Genomic DNA, 25,500 nt, shown 5'->3' with positions numbered 1-25,500 from the left:
TGTAGTCATGTAAAATGTCTTAGACTGCCTTACCTAGTAAAACTAGATTGTTCCCATTGAATCAGGTTTTTTTATTCTCCCTTTGAGACATAGAAAAATCGGCTCTCTTACCATCTAAAAAGTAGGGAACCCCTGGGAGTGTTGTAGATGTCAGAACGCAGGCTCGTATGTTATATGACACCATTGTTTTCTGTCTCCCCTTTCTGTTTGTTGAGTCGTCATTATGAAGATGCTCGTTTTGGCCCTCACTTGGCTTGGAGGCATCAACCCCGCAACCGCCAATTCGCCAAGTGAAGATGCCAAGTTAACCCAAGAGAACCACAGCGTCCAGTGCTTTACTTACCTGTCGACATATCTGGCCCCTGTTCGCTCACGAGTTCAGCCCCCTATACCTACATGTAAGTTGTATCCCCTCACCCGACAATGTCATTTCTAATATCATGATAGTTGAGAATGATGACGGGAGAAACACCCAGACGACGTTTTACACAAGTATGATTCATGTGGGTGAGCTGGATAACTCGCCTACTTCAAATGATCATGTTGGCTATGAGGTAGTGTCAGGAACATTCGAGCCTCTACACGCAAACACACCCCCTGTTCCGTCGTCATTAGAGGCGAACCGGCCCGACCTAGGTAACAAGAAGGGCGCAGAGATGGCCTCTGGGACCCGCAGAAGCTTCTTCACCGACACGCCTCATGTAGGGCGCATTTCGCCCAACTCAGACAGTCATGACGGACCCGATATAGCTTCGGGAACATATGAGGCCCTTCCCACTGACAGACGGGCACCTTCCACAATAGTAATAGGTGATTCCACTTCGGGCAACCCGGGGGAAGCCGACATAGCCTCTGGAACATATGGGCCCTTTTACACAGACACGCCGGCACTTCCTACATTCGCTGCAACTTATGACTCTACATCAACGGACCAGAAGGGACCTTATGTGGCCTCAGGAACATACAGTCCATTTTATAGAGACACACCAACCTTACGGAGAACAAGGTCCACGGGTGATGGTACATCGGCTACAATGACAGTAGAGGAGTCAGGAAACCTGGTCGCCACGAACACATCCTTTAATTCAGCCAACTGGTCATCTGGTCAATGAGGCATGTAGCCCTTGAATACTTCTAAGGCATGGGCCAACAGTCTTACCTTGGATATTGGAAGTGGTTGAGTGTAGCTTAATGAGGTAAAAAACACAATGCAGAGGGGTTTAGTTGAAAGGCTATTCACAACCCTAGTGCAACAGAGCCTGACTAAAAGTCTTGGTATTTTCTGGGAGTATAGGGGGTCATTAATCACTCTTCCATCACTGGAAAGTTCAAGATACCGAGGTTAGATATGATACAAATTGCAGACCGCTCCGCGGCTTCTGGACAAACCACAGCTAAAATGGCGGAAGCGTCTGTCCTTGGGAGCTTGTGTATGGGGTGTGAAGCTTCTACCGACGACCTATCTTCATTCGGCGCCTTTCGTAGGGGAATTTCGTCCTTTCTATAGGCTTAAAAATGTGCAAGTAGGTAGTTCACATGACCAGATATCATTTGACAGCCCTACCCCATATCAACCACGACCGAAAGATAGGACATGTGCGAGATGCTCTGTCTGTAGGCCGAGATGCGACGCTGCAGCTTCATAGATGCCGAAAGCTAAGCATATCTTACCTGTCAAGGAGCATTATGTTTTTAATGTTGCTCTGTAATGATGACTGTTCTATTGCCGTTGTGGCTGGTGACCTCCTTTGGAGTAATCATTGATGATAACAGAAATCCGTAAACCGCCGTGTTCTTTGATATTATGTCTATGCCTTCTTTTGGAGACGTCATTGGGACCACCAACTCTACGGGTCATGTTTGGTGATTTACCTCACTTCTACCTTCGCGAGGGGACTAATCAAAACTCCAGCTGAAGCGGATACATGGCTGTCATACACAATTACCACAATTCCTATTGTCTTCTTTATTATCTGCGATGATGACAAGGGGCCATCAGCCGCAACAACAGGAGACTCAGTTATTAATACATGACAGCATTAAAACCTGATACCGTAAAACATCGGGACTTAAACAATAACTGCAATGCTAGAGCTAAAAGTGACAGATATTGCTCGTTCGGTACCGGGCCGTTTGAGCTGTTTGTACCACACAGCATTTGGCCATAGTCAAAGGTGAATAGTCAGGGTGATGCCTTGATCAAGACGTAAGGTAAACGAGTAGAGGAGCCAAAAAAAACATGCCTATGTCTCAGTATCCGGCCTGATGGTAAGCCAGCTCGAGGCATCCTAAAGTGCCAAAATTGCACTTAGCTGGGGCTTCAAGATAGTCTGGCACTTGACCCAGCTATGCCAGAACTTCTTTTTGGCGGTTTCCTAGAGGGTGGTATACTCAACGCTGCGTCTGTGTATTAAACTGAACTTGTGATCCTGGACGCTGATTATGTGCATGCTCGGAAAGCGGACAATCATACAATTCTTCCCTACCTTCAGCTATCGACATAGCCGGGTTCTTTAAACAGACCAACAGTATATTGCAAATGTGCTTCTGGAGCCAGCCTGAACATGCCTACCTCACCAAAGCCGACAAACAGTGTTTTCAGCAGTAGGCTGGGTTGAGTAGCGTGTTGTCACTACCAGTTTGCCGAGGGACCTCAACGACGGGTTCTCCGCTCGAGCGCCCCGTCGCTACCAGCGCTAACGCTCTCCTGTTGGTCAAGTCCTGTGAAGATCCTTCAACGATCTAGTGTCGACATAGTACGGCCTCGACAAGGCCCACTGGAACGGCAGATTAACATCTCACGAAAACGAAGCAGTGGATCCGGCCGACATCATTCACGCACTGGGTTCGCTAGCGTAATTCCATTTGACATACTCCGAAAGTCCCACCTCGTTATACACTAGGTACTCAGCAAGATAGATCTAGTGCTACATCCTAGTCACTGGCTCAGTGGTCGTACTGAGGGACTATAGTGGCTAGGCCTCTTAATACGCACCTTATCCATCATGATAGTGCTCCTAGAGGCTCATGTGTGAAAGCTAATTGAAGCTAACCCTTTTAACCAGTAGAACTCTGATGGGCAGAAACCGAGCTCATTCCCGGTGCCCGGTACCATCTCAGCAGTGCCAACCGAAGCTTACCGAAAGGCTTTGGATCCTGGGGATGCAGAACTTAACATGGCCATGCTCCAAATCCTGCCATGTTTTGGAACCCAGGACGCGAGGGGCCACGAGTTGGTGGCCTCAGCTGTAAGCGTCCATTACCGAACCACATTCTATTACCACCTGTCTTACTTGCTGACCTCTCTTTATGAAGCAATCGACAGCTTGCTTCCTTTCCATTCCGTCATCTAATCTCTACGACTACTTGAGATGTAACGAACTACCTTCTCTCGACTGCTGCCAAATTGCAAGTTCATGTGACCACTGTCACTCGAATGCATGGCCTCCTGAGAACGGCATCCCCCTTTGTGGCTCAGTTTTCCTGGCCAAAATCAGCAAGCTATGCAGACCAGGAAGTGGTCAATGGACCTAGGCGAGCCATGTTTACCTTATATACAGTACGATCGAGAGGCGGCAGAGATACACCCGACGTTCAAGAACGGAACAAGCCAAGTGCTGATATAACCGCAGCCATAGTCTGGCCTGGTTGAGTGTTTAGGAAGCCAGGACTTATTAAAGTGATTCAAGATACCTCGAGTAACAAAGAGCATTTGAAAGGATTCAAGGCATAGGCCGATATCAAGGTCCAAGTGTGAGGCTCTCCTTAGAGCAGCTAACCAAGTTTCCAATTGAGGTGGCCTTTCTGAATATCTCTGGGCGGAGAGCTTTTAGCCGAGCTACTCTGCCGGGATGCGCCACTTGCTTCCTGTGCTACAGAAAAAGCCATCTCTTCGGTGGCGCGGCGTCTTGTTCCCTGTGAGAACTAGATATCAAAGAGTCTGAGGCAGCCCGCTGAGAGGCATATTTTTGCTACTGTATTAATTTTGACCGAGCCACTGTATGCGCGGCCTCTCATTTCTTTCTTTCTCGAAAGAAAAAAGTTCTTCATATTTTAGATCATGACTGTGTTCTCAATGGGAATGCTGTTTGAAGCCGCACCCGGGGTGGGAAGATATGGCAATGAGTATAACAACCAGTACAACAGTTGGTGAGCCGCAGGTTCCAAGAAAAGGCAGCAATGAAATGCCCAATATATCTCACACCTCGGAGCTTACCATAATAGTGCAGTTGAGTAAATTATCCACAATGGCGCGGTTACGCACGGTTCAGCCTGTTCGAGATGAATCCTTCAAGGCTGAGCATCCTTACCAACTCACCAATAGGCCCATGACAGGTAAGAACGTGACGAAATTTAGGAGACCTTTAGTACGTTACAGAATCCCTGTTTCTTTTGCACGGATGGAGATGGAATGCCGCATCTAGAAATCGCCGACTTCACAACCAACACTCTTCAAGCAGGCTTTTCACCAACGCTCAGTACTTAAACATGGCTCCGTCCCGACCCACGGGCATTGATTCCATCCGGGCTTAGATCACAAACCACAAAGTCAACGAAACCACTCGAAATGGATGCACAGGCCGCAACTGCTCTAGACCTCTGGCTATATGCTAGGAATGCCGCTCAATTCGTGGTATGTGTCAGAGCCACGTCAGAGAACTATACACTCACAGAGAACCTAGGTCTCCTATCCTTACTTTTACCTTTTCCCAGTCCTCACGATCGCCCGCAACTCGGCTCTTGCAAACGCAGCCGGGTCCGATAAGCTCCCCAAAGACTCGCCCAACTTTTTCACCGCATTCATATTTCCATTCAAGCCATTCTGTGTCTGGGTCGTTGGACAAGTATTCCGAGAAGTCTTGACCGCCTTTCTCGGTCGGTATCTTGGACATTTCGCCAAAACCATCATCGCCATTGTGGTTTGCGCCCCATTGAACCTCTTGTGCACGTGGGCAATTGTCCGAGGCAATCGCTCCCCCCTGCGAAACCTGGCCTTTTCTATTCGCTCCGTCAGTTTCGCTTCCTGGGGCTACTATGTCAGCACATTGCTAGCGTGCGAGGCAGTAGAACTACTAATCATCTCGCTCGCTGCCCTACCTTTCAGACAGACCGCCCAAGGCTCTGGCGTCATCCCACAACAAACTGATGAAGCAACTTCCAACACAAATTCGACTTGGGTATTGGCTTTGTTCGCTGCGATTATTGGCCCAGTTGGGATAGTCGCTTTTCTGGAGTGGTTTCCAGCTACCGTGATCTGTGTGCGAGCCGCTCTTTCACTACTGGATCCAGGGTATGGCGGCGGGCATGGATTATGGTACAATATTCGGTTGTCATTGAGATTCATGACCCCTTCGCTATGCGGAAAGTTGGCACTGTATTATGGTCTCGGGATGATTGCTACAGCCTGCACGAGAGTCTCTTTACTTGTCATTAATTGGGTGTTTAATCTTATCCTGTATCTTCGAACGCTGGAAAGTTAGCTATGGGTTTTTGACCCCCAACAGACCTGAACCAACATGTTTTTTTTTCGTCTTGCCCCTTGGGGTTGTCAATATCACACCGCTTCTTCTGAAAATGTGTGTACGGTAGTGTATGGGGCCTGCCAAGCCACAGTATGATTCAAATCACTCCGATCCTTGAAATAAAGCTTGTTCTAGCCTCGACTGTCCACACTTTAAATAGGCTTGCAGTGCTTCCTAGGCCATACTCTTTCCCGGTATCTGCCCCAATGTACTGACATGTCAGGGCCGTAGGCCGTGGGCAGGAACGTAACCACGCCGTCATCGAGTAAATCTCTCACCGATATCGCTTTTTGGTCTAGGGGATACGGCATTGATCAAAGGAATCGTAGATAGTTCCCTCAAAACAGATATTTGAGAACTCCCTTGGTTGCTCCGTGCTACCATGGGAGTAAAGACTATCTCTTGGCTCAGTTATCCCGTCAAGGGCCGGGCTTCAACTATAACAAAGAACACAACATTAACACTTCGTAGCATCATATCCCAGTGCTAAGAAAGTGGGAAGGTAAGAGCGTTCCTTAGAGGTCATCGATGCCTCCGAGGGCCCCAACTAGCTGAGACCAAGCCTCGACGAGAAAAGTGAACGTCAGAGACGCCGTCTTATTGTTTTTGCCAGCTCCCGATCTTGTGTGCTGTTTATGACCGGGGAGTCCGATATTATGGGGGTCCAGCCTTCAGCTGTCGACTCGCCAGCGGTACAGATCCTCTCACTCGCTGAGATGATAGACAAACCGCGCAAGTGTGAGGCCGATAAGGTTGTGGGGAGAGTACCGCCAGGCCCCTCCTCATTCTGCACGCGTCGACGCTCCCTCAGGCCCCGTTTCCAGGCAAATACGGCCATCGCGAACAGGGTCCTCTCCATTTCATTGAGAAGGTGGTCCAATCGCCGAGTTCTTGTGTCGTAAAGGGGGTGAATTACAGTTATGTGGTGCCAGTTGAACAGCATCTTTCACTTCACCACGATGGCTTAAAGTCGTCTTGGTTCTCTCCCAGAACCAATTTGGCCATGGCATTGATGCCTTGTGTGGAGCGGATCTGGATACGCCCTTGGTGTCCTTGGCATTCCAGTTGGTTGAGTAACTACTTCTTGGTTCCCGAAATCAGATCGTTGATGGTAATCTGGTGCCGCCAAAAAAGAGGCCAGGGATCGTTTCTCATGCATGCATTCTTCTTGCAGTCCTTTGAGATGTTGTTAAAAATGTCGCTGCGATGCGAAAGAAATCAACTCAGATCCCGTGACGGAGGGAATCTAAATGCATTTTTAACTTCTCTCAGGCTTGTTTATTCAGAAACCTCTCCCAAAAGCATTACACCTGTCCCTGCTGCATCGTCAGTCAGCGAGTTCTTAATGCTGCTCTTATCAAGCTGGTCTCGACCTGGTCGATATACGCGGTGAGCTGGGATCTCTTAACCGTATAACTTTCCTCATTGAGGCACACTGGCCGCCTCTCCGCTTGATGCTTATGCTGGTGCTCGAGAGGCCAAGTCGTATTTCCACGAGGATGCACGAGATGTTGATCACCAGTCGGCAGATAGGTTGAACGCGATGATCAGCAGTCGTGCCAAGTAAAGTGACAGGCGCCCTCATGATGATTTCCCATTGACACCTAGCTCAGCCGCCTTGTGAGACATCTTTGAGTAGACGAGATATCAAAGAGGGCGAATGTTGAAGGGATAAAAACTAAATCAACGGGAAAAAGAGAACAACCCAATATTATTATAATCTTTAAATCCTGGATGTAGAGTATACAACCCATTCACGACCAGTACCAATGCGTAGTAACTCCGAGATAGAACAGTTCTCGGGGTATAAATAACATTCTCAAAAAGTCCGCCTCGGTGTATTAAAGCAGGAAGGTACCCTGGAAATCAGGAGGGACATCATAGTATGTAGCCTCGGTGATGCAAATAGACGAGCAGTAACTCCCATATTCATACACATATAACCCTCGTTGATTATGTGCGAGAGCCCCCGAGTCTCTTTTATAAGGAGGCTAAGACATTGCATCCTCCCGCCTCCGCGTTCTAGCTGCTACGAGCAGCAGTAGTGCTGCTCCTTCGGCCCAGAAGATTTTGCTCCCTGTGGTGAAGCCTAACTCAAGGGACACTCGGATCGAAAGTTGGGTAGTATCTTAATATTAAATCCATCAGGGCAGACCTGAGCCCGCCGGCGAGTGTCTCTTGCTAAATCCTTCTCATAGAACAGTCGAAGTTTACTCGTTAGGCACTAATAACAATTCAACAGTCTTCTAATACCAGCTTGCTCCATCATATACAGTCGAGGTTGTGATTGTAGACCTCAATATTAGCAGTCCTCGCCCGAACATGCACTTGGCACCCCGGCGAGACCATTGCTATCTCAAGGTGGAATCAGCCCCTACGGACTGGCTTTCTATTATTATTATCTGCAATGACAAGTCTACATGAGACTTTCAGCCACAATATAAGGTACTGGCATCAAGGACAATCTCCATACAGCATTTTCTGCTGTTTATCGGAATAGTTCACCTTGAAAAGTAGCAACCCCAGCGAATGTGGTTCAGACATCTTCCTTACAGGCCGATGCCGTCCAGACCTTCCAATAGAACTTCGAGGGAGATTGTAAATATCTTATTGTCCTTTGAGGTTTTAAATTCTAATATTCTGATGTCTTGATAGCTTTCTTCTTCGTCATTGTGGCAGGTTGCTTCTTTTAGATCCGCCTTGATGCAAACAGTGAAGACTGCTAAACACTGGGATCACGACTAACTGATACTTTCCAAACCCAAAACCTCCAGCAGTGCGCATTTCCAGTACCTCGTACCAAAGCTTTTGCATATCCCGTCATGGACCGGGGTTTTGAATCGTGGGGGATAGGGGAGTATCCCTATTGTCAGGACCACTTTGCGGCTCTATGGCCTTTCGCTGATGGCAGTACCAGATCATGTATTTTATCGTGTGGTAAAGCAGTCATTAAGACATCTAATCCTTCTATAGTAGCCATTTGCTATTGGAGTGTGGTGAAGCCGATAATTTCGCTTGATGGGAGAAATCATCACCGGGTTTTCTCGGAACCAGCAACGGCTGGGAAAGCTGCAGCTAAAGTACCTTCCAGCCCTCCCAGAAACCCCTTGTGTACTTATCTAGTTCCTGTGACAGCAATGATAGTTTGCCATTTTGACCGTTTCAGTAATCTTTGTTCTCTTTAACGTCCAAAGTGGTTCGATCTTTATGTAAACTACTCCTAACGGTCCTTTTGTTGAGGGCAGCTTCTCGTAGACTCAACGGTAGTCTGACCAATAACCCAAACAGCCAAACGATGTCGAGTTCAGTGTCAAGATTCAATGCCCCCCCTAGCAGTACCCCAGCGCCCCAATCTGCCCACCTCGCCGTCTTCGCTAATGGGCAATCGCGGCGTAAAATGAACATCAATAACTCGCTAGGCAACGGTTAGTTACTTTTGGTATACCTTGCGCTTGGCCTACTTCTACTTCTGTGGGTACCTGTCAAGCGGGCCGGAATCCCTGCGAGCCCCTCGTCTCGCATTAATCTTTTTATGGCAGTGTGAGTTGGTTTCAGGTTTTATTAATCAGGGTCCATGTCTTGACGGTAGCGGTCGGTTCGGGTATCTCGGCCGGAGAAATGTCATGTTTCAGACCCCAGAACGGCAAAATTAATTTTGTAGGTGTTGGGTTTCGCATAAATACTGGTCCAACACCTCTTCCTTAAGCCTGTTTCTCTTGGCTAGATATCCATCACTTGACAACAAAGATGCTTCTCCAAACCGCCCTTCTCGCACTGTCTATTGCGACTCCATCCCTCGCGCAGGTCCGCGAGAGCTTTGAGAGCGGATGGGACAAGGTCGCATGGCCGACCTACGCGCCGGACTGCGACCAGGGCGGCAAGGTCACTCTCGACAGCACGAGCAAGGCTCGCAGCGGTAAGAACTCGATCAGAGTCGACGGCGCGGGCGGTTATTGTGGACACAAGTTTTTCGGCACCACAGCGGTACCGGACGGTGAGGTCTACGTCAGGGCGTGGATGTGAGTTTGGAGATTGCTCTGTCTGGAAGAGTCGACACTGACACCCACTAGTAAGCCCTCCAAGGCCATCACCGACGCCCACGTCACGTTCATCACCATGCCGGACTCTGCTCAGACTGCTGGAAAGCACCTCCGCATCGGTGGACAGAGCAAGATCCTCATGTACAACCACGAGTCCGACGACGCCACCCTGCCCGATCTCTCTCCTCAAGGCATTGCCGCCTCGGCGACCCTCAAGGCCAACGCTTGGCAATGCATTGAGTATCATCTCGGTACTGATGGCACTGTCGAGACCTGGGTGGGTGGCAAATCTGTCAGCGGTCTTACGAGCAAGCCGAACACCGCCAGCGACTTTAACGGCCAGTGGAAGAGGGGCAACATTAAGCCCAAGGTCTCCGCCGTCTACTTCGGCTGGGAGTCATATGGTGGAGAGTCTAACACTGTCTGGTACGATGATATTGTTGTCGACTCGAGCCGCATTGGATGCTACGCCAAGTCCAAGTAACATATGCCAAGTCTGGATCTCGATATCCTTCAACCGCCTGGAGCGCCTTTTTTTCTCGTGTAATTTAATTCGCCGCACGGCCGCTGAATTGCAGTATATACACATCATGAGCCCTCATGTCAAACTTATTGGTGTGGGAAGTAAACAGCTGTTCTCGAACCTCACTGCTCAGTGGGCAAGTATGAGCATGTTCCGTAGCACCCTGAGCAATCTACTCAAGCGCCACAGTTATAATCGCCTCGGGGCTGCTAAGCTTGAAATGCATCGTGTTGTAAAACACTGGGCCGTTTTCCAAAGCAGAGACTATATGGCCTGTACGAATATCAGTTGTAGCAGGATTGCCGACTGTGGCATGCTAACCAACTAGGAGGCTTCCAAAAGTTGCCCACGCACGGACTTTGCTATTGGAGATGATTCGTGCTCCACAAGGCGGGACAACTCAAGAACGAAGTTGACGGTTACCATATTCACGCCATGGAGATGGGCTAATCCCAACTATTATTGGTTGAAAGGTCACGCCTTCCGTAGCTACTACGACCTAGGTCACGTAGGAGACTATACTGTGGCGTTTATATCGGGTTCAGCTAGTCTCGATAGCGATCGGGGCTTGACTAAACTGAGTGCTTAGGTAGCTCATCTTAACTACCCTAGATAATCTTCAGAGGAGCGAATAGAGGGAACGTACTCGAAAGAATAAAAACGCAGAGAAACTTCTGAACGTGGCTGCCCTATCACTGAAAATTCCGAGACTCAATGTCAAGTTATTTTTAGATTGATTGTGTTCATGCGGTGCCGGGGAACAACAAGCGAAAGTCACCATTCATCAATTCCTCTGGTCTTAGAGTAACACGGCCTCATTGGACAACTTGTCAAGAAAGCATGGACAAGTACGACACTACTGACGTCGTTCAGATCTAAAATTATAATTCTTATTGTTCTGCAATGATGACAAGAAGCCATCAGCCACAACAGTAAAAGACACAGTTATTGATACATGACGGCATCAAAACCCAATATTGTTTGGGAATACATAGTAAAAGAAGTGTAGCAGAACAAGATAGCATCACTAAATGTTAGCTATATGTCATCTGCCATCTGTCGGCACATGGCAGACAATTTACGAGAGGGGACCGATCGTTCTGGTGCCTTGCATCAGATCCGAACAATCAGCCTAGTTTAAGCATGTTTGAAGCCCGGCCCTTGATGGGATAACTGAGCCAAAAGACCGAGAGTCACTCACTGCAGTTTGGGCACCTTCGTCAATTGCATATCGCGCAGAGGCGGGTACCCGCAGCTGCTGTGGTCCGGGATTCAGTTGCTGTTGTGCCGGCATTTCTGATGTCAGGTCGGCGTTGTCGGGCTTACGCGTTCGGGATTCCATCTGCTACTACTCATGCTTTCGGCATTTAGTGACTGTGGTGCCTTTCTTTATGACCTGTAACGTGTTTGCGGGTTTCCTTCCAACTTTCCGGAAGATTCCTCTCTAATTCTAATGAGTAGCAAGGAGAAAGTGGGAAGCTGTCGTTCGAACGAATTAATCCAAGAGTTTGTTGCAGCATTTTCTTTATGTGTTTAGAGTCTTCTCTCATCTTTTACCCATCATGAATGCCCCAAGCTGGATCTTTTGCCCCTGCTTCTTTCCTGACTTGGCACTTTTCCCCTCTCAAACGTTAAGTCTGTTGCTTCAACTTTACAACGAGCTTTTTGTAGTTTGGGTTTGTGACTCTCTTCTGTGCAGAGCATCGGGCTGTGATCCTGTCATGTGTTTATCAATATGTCATCTGATATTGTGCACGGTAGAGACGTGACTGATACCAACAATTCTCTTCTGCACTGGTGATCTAGAGTCGTCACCTGTGTTTTGGGCTCTTATTTACATGTGAAATTGCAGACCCGACTCGTGGGCGACTGACCAAAAGCAACAGTCCCCGTTACTCCAGGTTCTTGATCCTGAGATACTTGGCTGACTGTTGGCGTAAGCCAATCTCTCTGTGACGGGCAGATGGAAGTGGTGGATTTTTGGTGCTCATGAGGACTTAGTTATGTGCCTTCAAGCTTAGGCATAGAGCCAGTGATTAAGCTCCTGTTAGTGGCACCTGTAGGTATGTTAGCTACAAATTAAGGACGAGGGTTGCTATTTTATCTACTTGTTTCTATAGCTGGAAAATCAATGGGTCAGCAGCTGGAACTTGCTTCGAGATATCAGACCTTCAAAGCCGTGGCACACTGCATCATTGAACAGCCACTGTTTAACGCAGGATTAGATGTTCTGTCATGTCCCGCAGCCAAGAAACGATCTTGTGAAGGAAATAGACTACATGAGCCCCTACCCAAGTGGCTGGACTTGGGTGGCGGGAAAGATAAAGTTCAACATTTAATTCAACCCATGACATTGTCTCGATAGAGACTGTAACATCTCCCGGGCTCTGAACCACGGAGGCACACATATGACCAATGAGGTTTGGATTGGGCAGGGACTCTGGTGGTACAACTTCAGTCCAAAGTATTGAATAGACACGGGAGGGGCTTATCTTCAACATTGGTATCTTCAGTAAACCCAGGAATATGCCTCAAAACTAAGGACCCGCCCAAAAGAGGTTTTGATAGCTGATATGGGAGTGACCGTCATGTCAGCGACTTGCGCGCTTGGCCTGTAACCCATGACAAGCCTCGAGCCAAGCAGCTAAACCGTACTCCCAACTGAAACTTTATTTACCAAATGTTTTGAGATCCTCATTTTATAACAATCATGTTTGTCATTCAAGCAGGACCTGCCAAGAAGTATACTAGTCTAATACATAAAGGATGACGAATAACCTCCGCCCTAAATAGGCTGAATATACACTTGATCTAGCCTCGGGAAGGTTCCCTCAGTTACACCCTGACCTTTCTTTCGTCATATAGGTCCGCGCTCGCTTAACAAGTGGAATAGACTCGTGTCGGAACCTACAGGTACATCAATCAACTGATCCATGCAGGTTTTACAGGTTTGGCTTGAAAGGTTACACTAGACAATGGACGATATTATCTGACTGTCTTGTTGGTTCATGTATGTTTCAGTGCAACCTTCTGGCAAGAACAAGGTCTCTCGCGATTGACGATAAAGGGTGCAGATACATTATGGCATGTAACTCGGAGGTAGGCCATCGTCCCAACGATAAGATGCGAATACTCCAATGACCAGCTCTTACCAAGAACATACCACGAAGATCTCAGTGTTGGCACAAACTGCCACGTCGGATATATGATAAGATGTTCTGCTTCCCCAAACTCAGGGGTGTCCTGGCCTCCTACGGCGTGAACAACACGTTCTTTCTCCCATCTCCATCCTGGTACTTTCCTCTCACAACCCGGCGATTATGTGCCACGTAGACAAGAAGCTGGATAACGGCGGAAAAGATTCCAATGGCCACCAAAATTATCATCGTACGAAGGCCAATGTGATAGCTTCAAGGCAGTATCGTCAGCTTCTAAATGCTCTGCTAATGTGTTTAGCTCAACAGACTCACAATGGCCTATCCTCTGCCTGGAAATATTGAGTTCCTATCATCATCCCGGTGGTCGCAGACATCACCCACATCCTAAGTATCTCGTTAGGGTCACGGTTTCTGTGGTCTTCATGGGTCGACGTACGCCAATGCTATACTTCGCTCGCCTGTGTCATGGCAATTAAGCTGTGTCCACGAGTTGTGGACGGGATGGTAGCCAACAGCTACACTGTTCACAGCGGTCCAAAGACCCCATCGCGACCACTTTCCCGATGTAGGATGTACTTGCCTAGTAACAATGAGGACAATCAAGTAGCAGACCTGTGCCAAAATCACAGTGGCTCCGCGTTTGTTGGTTCGGTCGCTAAGGTACCCGAAGAAAAACACAACAGGAAGAGCCAGCAATGCTCCAACAGCAGCCAGAGCATTGGCGACAGTACGGTCAAAGCCGAGCGACCTTCGATCAGCTGTTAGCTGCCATATTCAAGACAAAGGGCCGGACTCTAGCGCGATATCAAGCTCTGTTCGAGTAACTACTCACATGATGATGGAAGGTGAATATGTTGACAGAGGAGAAAAGGTCGAGAAGACAGCGAGGGTAGAAACATAGTGTGGCCACCGACGATACTGTAGCACAGTTCTCAGAACAGTACCTAGTCCAATAGCGTTATTATTTGGAGTTATGCGTGCCGATGCGTCAACTCTCTGTTGTAGTATGTCCTTTTCGGCGCTCGACCAGCGTACCAGACCTGGACCAAACAGCGGCTGCGGGGTGTATGGGCTCTCTGGAAGAAACAATAGCAGTAACAATGAGACAAAAACCGTCAATAAGCCCTCCACTGTGCTGTGAATCAGTATTACGGAACGTTGCCAATAAGATCGAGTCCATACCTAAGAAGAGCCACTGCCATCCAGTCATTCCTCTGGAGCCATCAAGTTTGAGGATACCAGTAGCCAACAAGGGGCTGATTGCATTCCCACCAAACATGCCAAAGAAGAAAATAGACACTCTTTTGGCTAATTCGCGACGTTTATACCATAGAGACAGTATATACATGGCTCCAGGGGTGTAGCCTGACTCTGCAAGCCCAAGCATGACCCGACTTACCAAGAATCCCGTTCGGTTGCGGACAAAGGTTTGCATTGTTGCAACAAGGCCAAACATGAATACCTGGCCTGACATCCACTTGCGTGGACCAAACTTTTTTGTTAATAAGGAGAGAGACCAGGAAAGAGTGCAAAATGCTACCTACACGCTGGAGGGCCATATTGCATGGGATCTCGAAGACAACAACAGCAGCAAACATAAGCTGGTTCCCCAAATTGATTGTCGCCTGGCTGACTTTGATATCTTCAGCGAAACCGCCAGTTAACGCGCTTGCCAAGTTCATACGATCGAGCTGGAAGACGAGAAATCCTAACACCAATAGTAAGAGCACGGAGAAGTCAATTCTAATCTTACATTAGTAAGCTGACACTGTATTCGTTCTGTGATCTTCGACACTCACTTCCTACGCGCCTTGGCCTCACTGATTGGATTTATCAGTTGATCTTCCGGTGACAAAGTGAATGAATATGTTGTCAATGACTCGGCGCCAGACTTGTCACAATTATTCTCCGTATATGCTTCTTTTTGATCACTTGACAGCCCATCGGGCCCAAGAATTGCTTGGCTTTGGTTTATCATGTCGAATAGATCTGTGGCAGAGCAACTACCCAACAGTTGTTGGAATGATTAATCAGTGGCGCGACGGTTAACTCGTCGAAAGGTAGCCATAAGGCCTTGGAAGACCTCAAAGGATTTGGTAGCATTTGAGGGATTTTTGTTTTGTGAATTTGGGGTGTGCTGTGCACTGAAAAGTGATGTATCATCAGGGTTCTCATGCGGCTAGGTATTATCCCGGGGCTGTTGCCGAGCTTGTGGGCAATGACGGTCTTCCTGATAAGCAGGTTGCAGAGAGGTAATCCCAAAACGGCGAGATACAGGACATCTCCCCCGGAGACTATCTTTCTTTCTTATCATTTACTTCTCCAAATGAGGGGGCCTCAGCCACGGTATGAAAGCCAATACCACATTCATGTAGTCATGACCCTACCACGGTCTGCCGGCTCAGTTATCCCATCGAGGACCGGGCTTCAACTATATCGAAAAACACGATACTGCAAACAATTATACTGTTCGACCACATAAAGAATAAAGTGCCACGATTGCAATGATGAATGCCAACTGAGGCTGCATTCGCTGCGCAACGGACCTTCTGTGTTTGTGGCGAGGTTTTCCGACAACATCTACTTCAGCCAATGGATATTCTTTTGTGGGATAAGATCTATATATTAACCTTCGACAAGATACAGAGGCTCTGTGTTTGACTGATATGACGCTATGTCAACTTAATATCCGGCTTTATACGTTGCGATCTTCTGGCTCAGTTAACCCATCAAGGGCCGGGCGACAGCGAGGTGACCCGGACGACGTTGTCGCAATGGCAACATGTTGCTGCTATTTAAGAGTACTTTGCCTCCACCATAATCCTTTTGCTTTTTCTGACCTGTGGATCAATACCTTCCCGTAATCCTTCACGGCCAGGCTGCCCTTCCCCTAAACATCTCTTGTCCATGTCTTGAGCGGTTTCACATCATCATGCCCCGAGTATTGCGGTGCTGGAGGGACAGCCTCCAATTGTTCTTCCCAGGCCTGAACTGCTTAAGCCTTCGCTGCACGATACGGCCATCATTGGCGGAATGATATACACCCGTGTCGACGACCAAATCCGCATAGCAACGAGAAGGCCAACGCAAGGAACAGGCGGCTTGAGGCGGTGTGCCAGCTGGTACTAGTTTTAATGCTGTGGCATTGGTTGGGCTTGATATGTCATATCGACATTGGAAACAACCGCTATCATCTGCCCTCGCGCCCTGATTTTGCTTATTGTAACTGAGGGGCTATTTCTATTGTTGTGCGCCACTAGAGGTGGGGAGGCTCCTATTGTTATATTAATGCTCAAGAAACCCAGAGCCAGTCTCGTCGCTTCAGTTTCCTTTCTTCAATATCCTTCAACCAGCCCCCATCGGCCCTGTTTACGCTTTTGCCATCGAGCGGTAACTGGGGTGTCGTAGGCTTCGACCAAGCCCGCGAATCGTATGTTTTTCTTCGCACCTAGCTCCGGGGAGAGTGACTTCGTTGGGATTCGACGACGTATGTTCTTCTGGCTGGGCTTTCAAGGCGAAGCCGGGAGAATCTCCTGCGAGGACAGAGATACCGTATTTTCCGAGAGAGTGAGAGCTCCTTCAACCCAGCATTCATTCAAGCAAGCATTATTCATCGCTGCTTTTCGCCCCATTCGTCCCGAATCAAGCGAGTGTCATTCTCTCTCTTTTCCTCATGTCTAGCTCGTTCGTTGCGACCTCATTCTCATCTTCATCTCAAGTATCATTTAGCTCACACCAAAAAGCCTAGCTCCTCACACACCACTACGGAAGTTGGTTGGCATACACTTGGCAGCTTTCCCATGGGGAATTGTGGCCCCCCTGAGCCGTGCAAGGAGGCCCTCTGTCCAGATCTCATCGCAGCCGGACTTCCAATGACACTAGAGGACCCAGGATGATGCCTGCGACGTGCGGCATCAAACGCCGGAGCAAGTCAACCTCACTGATATCAACACGCGTGAGCGGTCGCCAGAAGGGCGTGGATGCGATACAAAAAATGCTAGTGTGTTGAGCGAAGGCAAGTCATCTTTTAGGCAAGATAGATAGGAGAGAAGTTTCATCTGAGGCGTCCGTGCGGTAGCAAGAAATCATTTTTCGGGACGCTGTCTTGGTCGAATGAGCAGGCATTCGCTCGTAAGTCGCGGCTGATCTTTTCCCCGAACATCGGGCCCGTGTCATTTTGCAGCCCGTCAGCATCGCGAGATAGTTCACCCGACAATGGAGAGGATCCCTTCATTGCGCAGTGACTTATGTCGGCCATCTGTCCGAGTGACATCTCCGTTGGTCAAGCTCAAATATCAGCGACAAAAGACCTCCCCAGCCTGTGTAGTCGTCTCTGTCGGTTGAATGAATACTGGAAGCACACGCACACCACGAATCATGACGCCTTTGAAACCCCGCATTCTTTTCTTTAACCCAGTCCGCCATGCGTTGGCCGCATACGAGGCCCTCTCTGCCGTTGCAGCACCAGAGGTGGTGACAAGCAAGTCTCGGGCAGAGCTTTTTGCAGACCTAAAGGGTCGGTATAGAGACATCAGGGCCATCTATCGGACTTCTGCCAGCGGAGCGGTAAGAGCTAAGAATCTACCGTGTGTTGCCAAGACCTAAATAATCTTGGGACAGGTTGCTGGAAACTTCGACAAGGAGCTCATTGACCATCTTCCATCATCTCTCAAGTATATCTGCCATACCGGTGCCGGATACGACCAAATTGATATAGATGCTTGTACTCAGCGCAACATTACCGTCACATATGCTCCGGACCCCGTCACTGACGCCACTGCGGACTTGACGATCTTCCTCCTTCTGGGCGCCGTTAGACGACTTAATCCGTCTCTGAAATCACTCAGGGAGGGCAAATTTAAGCAAGGGATCGACGTCGGCCATGACCCCAAAGGGAAAACATTGGGAATCCTTGGCATGGGTCGGATCGGACGGGCAGTTAAGCATAGAGCGGCACCATTCGGTCTAAAGGTTATCTACCATAACCGCAAACCGCTGTCAGCTGACCTTGCTGCCGGCTGTCCATACGTATCATTTGACGAGTTGCTGAGGACGAGCGATATCATATCGATCCATATCCCGCTGTCGGCCGCAACTCATCACTTGATCGGTGAGACCGAGATTGCCAAGATGAAGCCAGGCGTGGTCATCGTGAATACAGCCCGCGGGGCGATTATCGACGAAGCAGCGATGGCGGCCGGGCTGGAAGACGGCCGCATCGCCGCTGTTGGTCTTGATGTTTACGAAAAGGAACCAGAAATCAATGAACGGTTAATCAAGAATGACCGAGCGATATTGGTACCCCATTTGGGTACGCACACCGTCGAGACATTGACCGAGATGGAGTCTCTAGCTATGGAAAACGCCAGGCGAGGAGTGTGTGAGGAGGAGCTGCTGACGATTGTCCCTGAGCAATTGGCCTAGGGCTCATCATCATAGCGATTAGACGTTAATGTGGAATAGTTGATGTGAATGAGGCAACCATATCGCACAGGAAGACGCACGCCAATTCACACTTGTTCTCTGACCCTATGTTAGGAATCATTATGAAATATAGAGAGATACGAAAAACCTTGGCAACTTCTTCAAGACAGCGGACGCCCCAGGGCATGACTTCAGTGCCGTTTTTCGGTTGTTTATCGAGATTCGTTGAGTCGAGAAACCCTGGGGGTCCTCTGCTCTGCCATTCTTTTAAACAACGAAGACGAAGCTGCCTCTTCATTTCATCTTCCGAACCTGGGGCGCTCAAACAGTTAATCGGCGGCCAAGTAGTAGAGCCGGGAGAGTTCCTTCATCTCCCGCTGCGGCCAAATATTCACCCGCCACCAAGCAAATGGCTCTGTCTCAAATACCGGCCTTGATATTCTGTTGCATGCATGCGCAGCACGGCTTCTGACGGTTTTAGAATTGTCCATGTCAGTTTTATAAAGCTCGGCAGCCCACGGTGAACGAGTCGAGCAAGCTCTGAGCTGTGACCTCAATAAACCCGACACAATAACAGCCAACTCTCTCCGCGTTTTTCTTTTCTGTGTTCGAGATGGTCAAGGTCGCTGTGCTGGGCGCCTCAGGACAGATTGGACAGCCGCTAAGCCTGCTGCTCAAATCTGTACGCTTTACCTTCTTCACCTCTCTCCCCTTCACACAACAGAGTGCAATCTAATGGGTTCTTCTCCCTAGTCTCCTCTCGTCACTGATTTGAGGCTGTATGATGTCGTCCATGCAGTTGGCGTGGCGACTGACTTGAGTCACATTGACACCCCCTCGACTGTTAAGGGGTATCTACCAGACAATGATGGTCTCCTTCATGCCTTGACGGGCGCCGAGTTTGTCATAATCTCAGCTGGTAGTTATTCCTTTACCAACTCAAAATTAGAAGGCTGATTCAGGACAGGAATTGCGAGAAAACCCGGCATGACACGTGATGGTGAGATGGAACACGCTCCAATATGTTCTGACCTGGCTAACTAGAAACTAGATCTCTTCAAAACCAATGCCGGAATTATCGCCAACCTCGTGGCTGGGGCTGCAAGCTATTGCCCCAAGGCTTTCATTTCTATCATTACCAACCCGGTCAACAGCACGCTTCCGATAGCAGCCGAGGTGCTCAAAAAGCATCGCGCTTTTGATCCCACCCGGCTCTTTGGCGTAACCACACTAGATGTTGTTCGTGGATCAAAATTTGTTACGGATATCCTCCGTAATATCAACCCCCAGGAGCTCAAGGTTCCGGTAGTGGGCGGCCACTCCGGCGCAACCATCCTCCCCTTGATTAGCCAATCTCAACCTCCAGTGGAACTAAGCCAGACACAAATTGAGGCCATTACATACAGTGAGTATCACCATGGGATAAAATGACTATAGCTAACCACTCGGCCAAGGGGTTCAATTTGGCGGCGATGAGATCGTAAAGGCCAAAGCTGGCGCCGGGTCTGCAACGACATGTATGGCCTACGCTGGGTTCCGGTGGGATCCTCCTATTTCGATACAAATGCCACTCATTACTAACAATGGAAACACAGTTTCGCCCAGGCTATCATCAAGGCCTCTCAAGGCCATTCAGGGGTAGTAGAGCCTGCGTATGTTTATCTTCCTGGTATTCCCGGAGGAGAGGCGATTGCTGGTGAGCTTGGCGTCGATTATTTTGCTCTTCCGGTCACCTTTGGGCCCAACGGCGCCACATCTGTTTATCCAATTGGGTCGTTGTCAGACTACGAGGCCGGCCTTCTGAAGATTGCGGTGGAAGAACTAAGAGGAAACGTGAGAAAGGGTGTAGAATTCGTGTAGTCTAGTCCATGAGCTGGCCTAATGTTGAGGTACGGGGGTCTATTATTCCAGATTGGACCCTTCCCTGCTTGGCGGAAAATGGTTCCAAATAACCTCTGCCGGCTCGCGATTTTATCCTTTCAGGTCAGAATCGAATGTGAGGTCGAAATCCTGTGCTGGTTGGTTAGGTAAGTTAGAGTAGATAGGATGACAGGGGAATGCCGTACAGGGAAAAGGTTATGCATGTCATGGCTGAGGTTCAGTGAAGGCCTAAGGTGACCTCTACGACGTGTCGTGCTAAAGTACACATAACCTCCTTTCTTCTGCAGAGACGACGTACTCGCTCCATCTACACACCCTAATGCTACTATTGCATTAGCCAGATACAGACAGCAATTGCAATGGATCAAGATCGACCACTATTCGCACAATCATTCTCTTCGTATACATGAGTGCCATGTCTAACGAGGATCGTGGCTGTAGGATATTGTCAAGGTTATTCACTACGCCAGCCCAAACAAGAACATTTCCGCTTGCCTCCGAGGTAGAGGTACAATCAGTTTCGGCAACGACATACTGGCTAGTGTATTCCTGTTGTTTATTTCTTGTGGGTTCTTCCCTATCTACTCGAGGCCTCCGCCGTGGCGATGGCTCTCTGTATGTAAGCATGACAAGAAAACGTGCAGAGAATGGATCATATTATGGGATTGCATGCTCCGTGATTGTTACCAACCTACCTTAAACTCTTCGGACATTTAAACCTCCGCCCAATTGTACCCACCCTATGCCGAGATCGCGGTGCGGGGCCGAGCCGAGGTCAGCCCTTTCATCCGCGGCAGAACTTTTGACCGAGCTCCATCATTCCCTTCGCTTCATCTGTCCGTTCGCAACCCCGACAGACGCTCGCACGATCAGCCGGAAGCCACAATGACAGAACGACCTATGAAGAATCAGGGCCCGAAGCATATCCGAACCAGCGGGGCGTGCAAGGCCTGCAGGTCCAGGAAGCAAAAGGTACGCGCTTTGGCATGTCGAAATTGCTGGCGAAGGAGCCACTAAACAGAGTGTACAGTGCAGTGGAGATCGGTTCGTCCTGTGCCATTACAGTGGACTTTGAATGCCTTTGGCTCATCTCCATAGCCCTCAGTGTGTTCGATGCCGCATCAACGACGTCCAATGTCAATGGCCTCAGCCACAGAAGCGGTAGGCTGCAGCGTCTGGTATGGAAATCACCATGGAATTTGGCTAATCATGGATCCATAGCGGTCCTCCAAAACATTACACCGCGACTATTGAGAAGCGCTTGATCGAGACTGAAGCCATTCTACTCGCTCTGATGTCGCAAGTATCAGATGAACAGCTCATGTCTGCCTACGACCATCTACAGCAAGACAGGCAGCCAAGTGCAAATCTCGACGAGCCCTCTGATGCCGGAAACAGACATGGACTGACCCGGAAAGAAAAAGCTGGGCCCGTATATTGGAGCAACTACCCCCTCAACTCGGCTGAAGATGCCAGACGCTGGTGGGCCGATCGGATGTCGACTGCTGCGAATGAGACGCCATCCAGGCAATATGAGGCCATTGACCATGCGTTGATAGATACGAACGTCGCCAGTGAGCATGGAAAGACTACGCTTCAAGATGCAGATACCTCAGAATTTAGGTCTAATGAGCTGAGCCCTGGTGTTGAGTCTCCGATCGCTCCCCGGCTGTCTGTCGCGCAGCAAGATGATTGTGATGTCAGAGTCGGTGAAAGCTCGAGGGCAGAATCTGCCTTGTCAAAACATCAGGAAGCAGGGACAAGCCAGTCTCAAATGAATCATCTAGAGGAAACACCAACACGGAGTACTGGATATCAAAATTCCAGAGACGTTGGAGGGTATGAGAGCGCCTACCTATGGTAAAGGGGACCATGAGACACGAGTGGGATGGATCTTGTATGTTTACGTCAAAGACGATTAATCCGCAATGATGCTTCTTGTTTCTAATTCATTGTCAGTCGATACTCTAATGAATTCAGTCATCATGATAATTCAGTTTCGACACGGATCTCAGCCAGGATCCCTCCGATCACCGGCTGTACCTTGTGATATCACTACTGTAGGCCCATATAAAACTGCCAAAGGACCATGTGCGAGAAAGCTCCTGTCATTTTTGTACATGGCTTTTTCACCCATATGGCAATGAGCGACCGCATATACCCGGCCGGCCCCGGAGCCGCCCGGACCCGTTCCCCACACTTTTCAACTACCGTCCTCTCATCTCAATCTTCAATTCTCATAGCCCCAAAGACATTGAAAACTCAACGGCCAATCCCCTCCGCGGCCACCCGCAATGACTCCCGAGATTGGAAGCCTCCGAGCCCTCAAGAACGGCGACAGCCAATACGTTGGCAGCTCCTCAGGCGTCTACTTCATCAACACCGTCCGCAGGGCATTCGCCACCACCCCGGATGCAGAATCAGAAGAGAGGCAGCACGCCAGCGAAAATGGAGAACGGCTGCTCAATGACCCGTCACCAGAGGACTGCATCGTTGGCGGGGATGAGCAGGCCGGTCGCAACATGGGGCTGGAGGCTGGAGCATCAGGCGAAGCCGGCATTACCCAGACGAACGATCAACGCCAACCAGCAACTGCAAGCCCATCCTTTGATTTGAGCAAATTGCCTGACTATTCCATAGCCAGGCAATTAGTCTTGTCATATTTCCGCATCTGGCATCCCCTCGTCCCTTTCCTCCATGGACCAGAATGCCTCTCCCAGCTAGACGCCCTCTATCGCGACACATCTACCACACCTCTCAGCCGTCTCGTCACCTTCAAATGCATCTTCAACATCGCTCGCCTTGAGAGTGACAATATCCCTGACCTATCCTCCATCTCCATCCGCTCGGCTTCTGATCTCCTCCCCACGCTAGGCCTCCTCGCTCTCCGGTGCGACATCCCTTCCATCCAAGCCCTGCTTGCCGCCCAGGTCTACTTCATATCCACAATGTCCCTCCGGCACGCGTCATCCGTCGGTGGGCTAATCTCAAGATCCATATTTCAGACGGGCATGCACCGCTGTCCGTTCCGGTACTGGCACTTGTCCCCTGAGGACCGAGATATGCGGAAACGCATCTTCTGGAGCTTTTACGTGGTTGACCGGTTTCTGAGCCAGTCCCTGGGGCATCCGAATGGGATACAGGATTCTGATATCGATGTTTGTGTGCCCGGTCATCGAGACTTGCATGAACCCGTTGCGCAGTCAGCGCTTTCACCGTCAAGTGCTGCTGCAGCGGATAATCTGATTCTTCACCTGCCGGCCAACCACCCCGACAGACGTCTAGCATCTCCACGACTGCGAACCCAGAGCAGAGATCCCTCGCCTGAGGAGAGTGCAGACCTAGGACAGAACCCAACTGAGACTCCAAGCGGGCCATCGAGGAGAACAGTGGCCATTCTCCAGCACCGCCGAGAAACCCAGTCCGTTTTGGAAAACCACGTGCGGTACTCCCAGCTAGTGGGAAGGTTACTCGAGATATTCCACAAGTCGATACCCGATAGAAGAGCCGACGATCAGACTGTCCTCTTCCTCAAAGCAGACGTGTCAGCATGGGGAAACAGTTTGACTCAACCACGCCTCGATTCAAGGACCAAACAGGAAAATCCAGAGCTTACACCAGAACCTACAGTCTTCCCTTTTGTTTCGTATCATTACTGCGTCCTCCTTCTCAACAGGCCTACACTATCCCTCAATCCCTCGAGCGCCGAATTCAGGGCCGGCTTGCAGGTATGCATCGGAGCCGCGAACAGTATCATCGAGACAACTGGGAAGTACTCGGACCTTGGGGGACCTTTATTCTGGCCCGGGTATATGACGGCTGTCTGGATGAGTGGCCTCATTTTGGCTCTTGCCACTTGGCTCCAGTCATACAGTCCAGCCAAGGCCATGTCGTATGTATTTCTCTTTATTATTCCTATCTAGCTGACTCTCGAAGTGGGATATCGTCCGCCTTGGGTCTCTTGACTACTATGACCCATCGCTGGCGCATGGCAAAGGATTGTAAAGAGGTCTTGTCCATGTTATTGAGGAGCATTGAGGTAAAGACCAGAGAGCGGAAACGCTTTCGACCAGAAGGAGACGTTGAATACGGTTACTCAGGTAGACCTACTCATAGTGGTCGGCCTTCGAGCAGTGGACCTGGTTCAACAAAACGACGTGCCAGAGATAGTCCCAGAACGCGTCTCCGCTCTGAAGCTCAACCCTCACCACAAATTCCATCCAGAGCTCTTAGAGGATCATCAAACGCTCGTAATCCATTAACAGCGTACAGCCCTCACCCAAGGTCAAGCCTACGAAACGGCCCTGATACTCGGCACGACAACTTCCCAAGAAACGACTACTGCAACCCAGACACGCCAAACCACGATCTAAACGACTACCAGTCAGCCACAGGTCTATACGACTCCTTTCAATTCGACACATTCACATCCCTCCCGGATTTAAGCATGCCAAATAATGAACGGGTCTTGGGGCCCTATCATGCACCCATCCCCACGACTTTCCCAGACAGGCGCCAGAACTTTGATCAGAATTTAAGCCAGTTTGACGGGGCAGATATGATGTTTGATATGTTTGATGGAGCTACGTGGGGGTCTCTGATTGATATGGTTAATGATGCGGAAATGTCTAAGCATATATAATACTTTTTTTTTTTTTAGTTACTCTTGTTTCCGAATTGAAATGCCCTTGGAGCGCTAACTCGGACACTACGATGACGCTGTTAACGCAAACACAAAACGCCGGCACTTGGAGCCATTCTCGGATCTCACATTTCCGGGACTCTATGGCGGAATATATGCTCCTATTGCGCCCGGAAGCAGGCAGTCCGGGAATGGGAACGAGATTAGTGGGTTGGTGATGCGAAGCCATCATAACGGCAATCTGGTGCTACGACGGATGGCACAGAATCAACTGAGGATTGTTACACCACCTGCGGAAAGACACATGATG

General features: G+C 49.3%; 8 protein-coding genes across 8 annotated transcripts; 7 read left to right on the top strand and 1 right to left on the bottom strand.

The window, feature by feature from the left end:
• Positions 1-223: 223 nt before the first annotated feature.
• On the top strand, positions 224-1,112 carry NCS54_00884800 (Hypothetical protein; the record flags this gene model as incomplete). Its single annotated transcript, XM_053154216.1, has 2 exons — positions 224-398; positions 448-1,112. The coding sequence occupies 2 exons, from the start codon at positions 224-226 to the stop codon at positions 1,110-1,112; spliced, it is 840 nt and encodes a 279-aa protein (XP_053010191.1).
• A 3,455-nt stretch (positions 1,113-4,567) lies between these two features.
• NCS54_00884700 (Hypothetical protein) lies at positions 4,568-5,791 on the top strand (the record flags this gene model as incomplete). Its single annotated transcript, XM_053154215.1, has 3 exons — positions 4,568-4,633; positions 4,683-5,290; positions 5,746-5,791. 3 exons carry the CDS (start codon positions 4,568-4,570, stop codon positions 5,789-5,791), a joined length of 720 nt encoding a protein of 239 aa, XP_053010190.1.
• Positions 5,792-9,269: 3,478 nt separating this feature from the next.
• NCS54_00884600 (Hypothetical protein) lies at positions 9,270-10,046 on the top strand (the record flags this gene model as incomplete). Its single annotated transcript, XM_053154214.1, has 2 exons — positions 9,270-9,541; positions 9,593-10,046. 2 exons carry the CDS (start codon positions 9,270-9,272, stop codon positions 10,044-10,046), a joined length of 726 nt encoding a protein of 241 aa, XP_053010189.1.
• Positions 10,047-13,336: 3,290 nt separating this feature from the next.
• Positions 13,337-15,221, bottom strand: NCS54_00884500 (MFS domain-containing protein; the record flags this gene model as incomplete). Its single annotated transcript, XM_053154213.1, has 7 exons — positions 13,337-13,493; positions 13,556-13,627; positions 13,680-13,991; positions 14,076-14,373; positions 14,426-14,735; positions 14,788-14,986; positions 15,043-15,221. 7 exons carry the CDS (start codon positions 15,219-15,221, stop codon positions 13,337-13,339), a joined length of 1,527 nt encoding a protein of 508 aa, XP_053010188.1.
• A 2,399-nt stretch (positions 15,222-17,620) lies between these two features.
• On the top strand, positions 17,621-18,667 carry NCS54_00884400 (Hypothetical protein; the record flags this gene model as incomplete). The annotated part of the gene is made up of 2 exons (XM_053154212.1): positions 17,621-17,809; positions 17,864-18,667. 2 exons carry the CDS (start codon positions 17,621-17,623, stop codon positions 18,665-18,667), a joined length of 993 nt encoding a protein of 330 aa, XP_053010187.1.
• A 613-nt stretch (positions 18,668-19,280) lies between these two features.
• Positions 19,281-20,527, top strand: NCS54_00884300 (Malate dehydrogenase; the record flags this gene model as incomplete). The annotated part of the gene is made up of 6 exons (XM_053154211.1): positions 19,281-19,349; positions 19,421-19,586; positions 19,635-19,667; positions 19,719-20,072; positions 20,122-20,206; positions 20,263-20,527. 6 exons carry the CDS (start codon positions 19,281-19,283, stop codon positions 20,525-20,527), a joined length of 972 nt encoding a protein of 323 aa, XP_053010186.1.
• A 906-nt stretch (positions 20,528-21,433) lies between these two features.
• Positions 21,434-22,412, top strand: NCS54_00884200 (Zn(2)-C6 fungal-type domain-containing protein; the record flags this gene model as incomplete). The annotated part of the gene is made up of 4 exons (XM_053154210.1): positions 21,434-21,520; positions 21,579-21,592; positions 21,647-21,709; positions 21,770-22,412. 4 exons carry the CDS (start codon positions 21,434-21,436, stop codon positions 22,410-22,412), a joined length of 807 nt encoding a protein of 268 aa, XP_053010185.1.
• Positions 22,413-22,842: 430 nt separating this feature from the next.
• NCS54_00884100 (Fungal-trans domain-containing protein) lies at positions 22,843-25,190 on the top strand (the record flags this gene model as incomplete). The annotated part of the gene is made up of 3 exons (XM_053154209.1): positions 22,843-24,276; positions 24,423-24,440; positions 24,485-25,190. The coding sequence occupies 3 exons, from the start codon at positions 22,843-22,845 to the stop codon at positions 24,551-24,553; spliced, it is 1,521 nt and encodes a 506-aa protein (XP_053010184.1). The 3' UTR covers positions 24,554-25,190.
• Positions 25,191-25,500: the final 310 nt, after the last annotated feature.

Source organism: Fusarium falciforme, chromosome 7 (assembly GCF_026873545.1).
Source record: "Fusarium falciforme chromosome 7, complete sequence".
Lineage (NCBI taxonomy): Eukaryota > Fungi > Ascomycota > Sordariomycetes > Hypocreales > Nectriaceae > Fusarium > Fusarium falciforme.
Note: the sequence above shows the minus strand (reverse complement) of the source record. Positions and strands in the feature narration are given on the sequence as shown.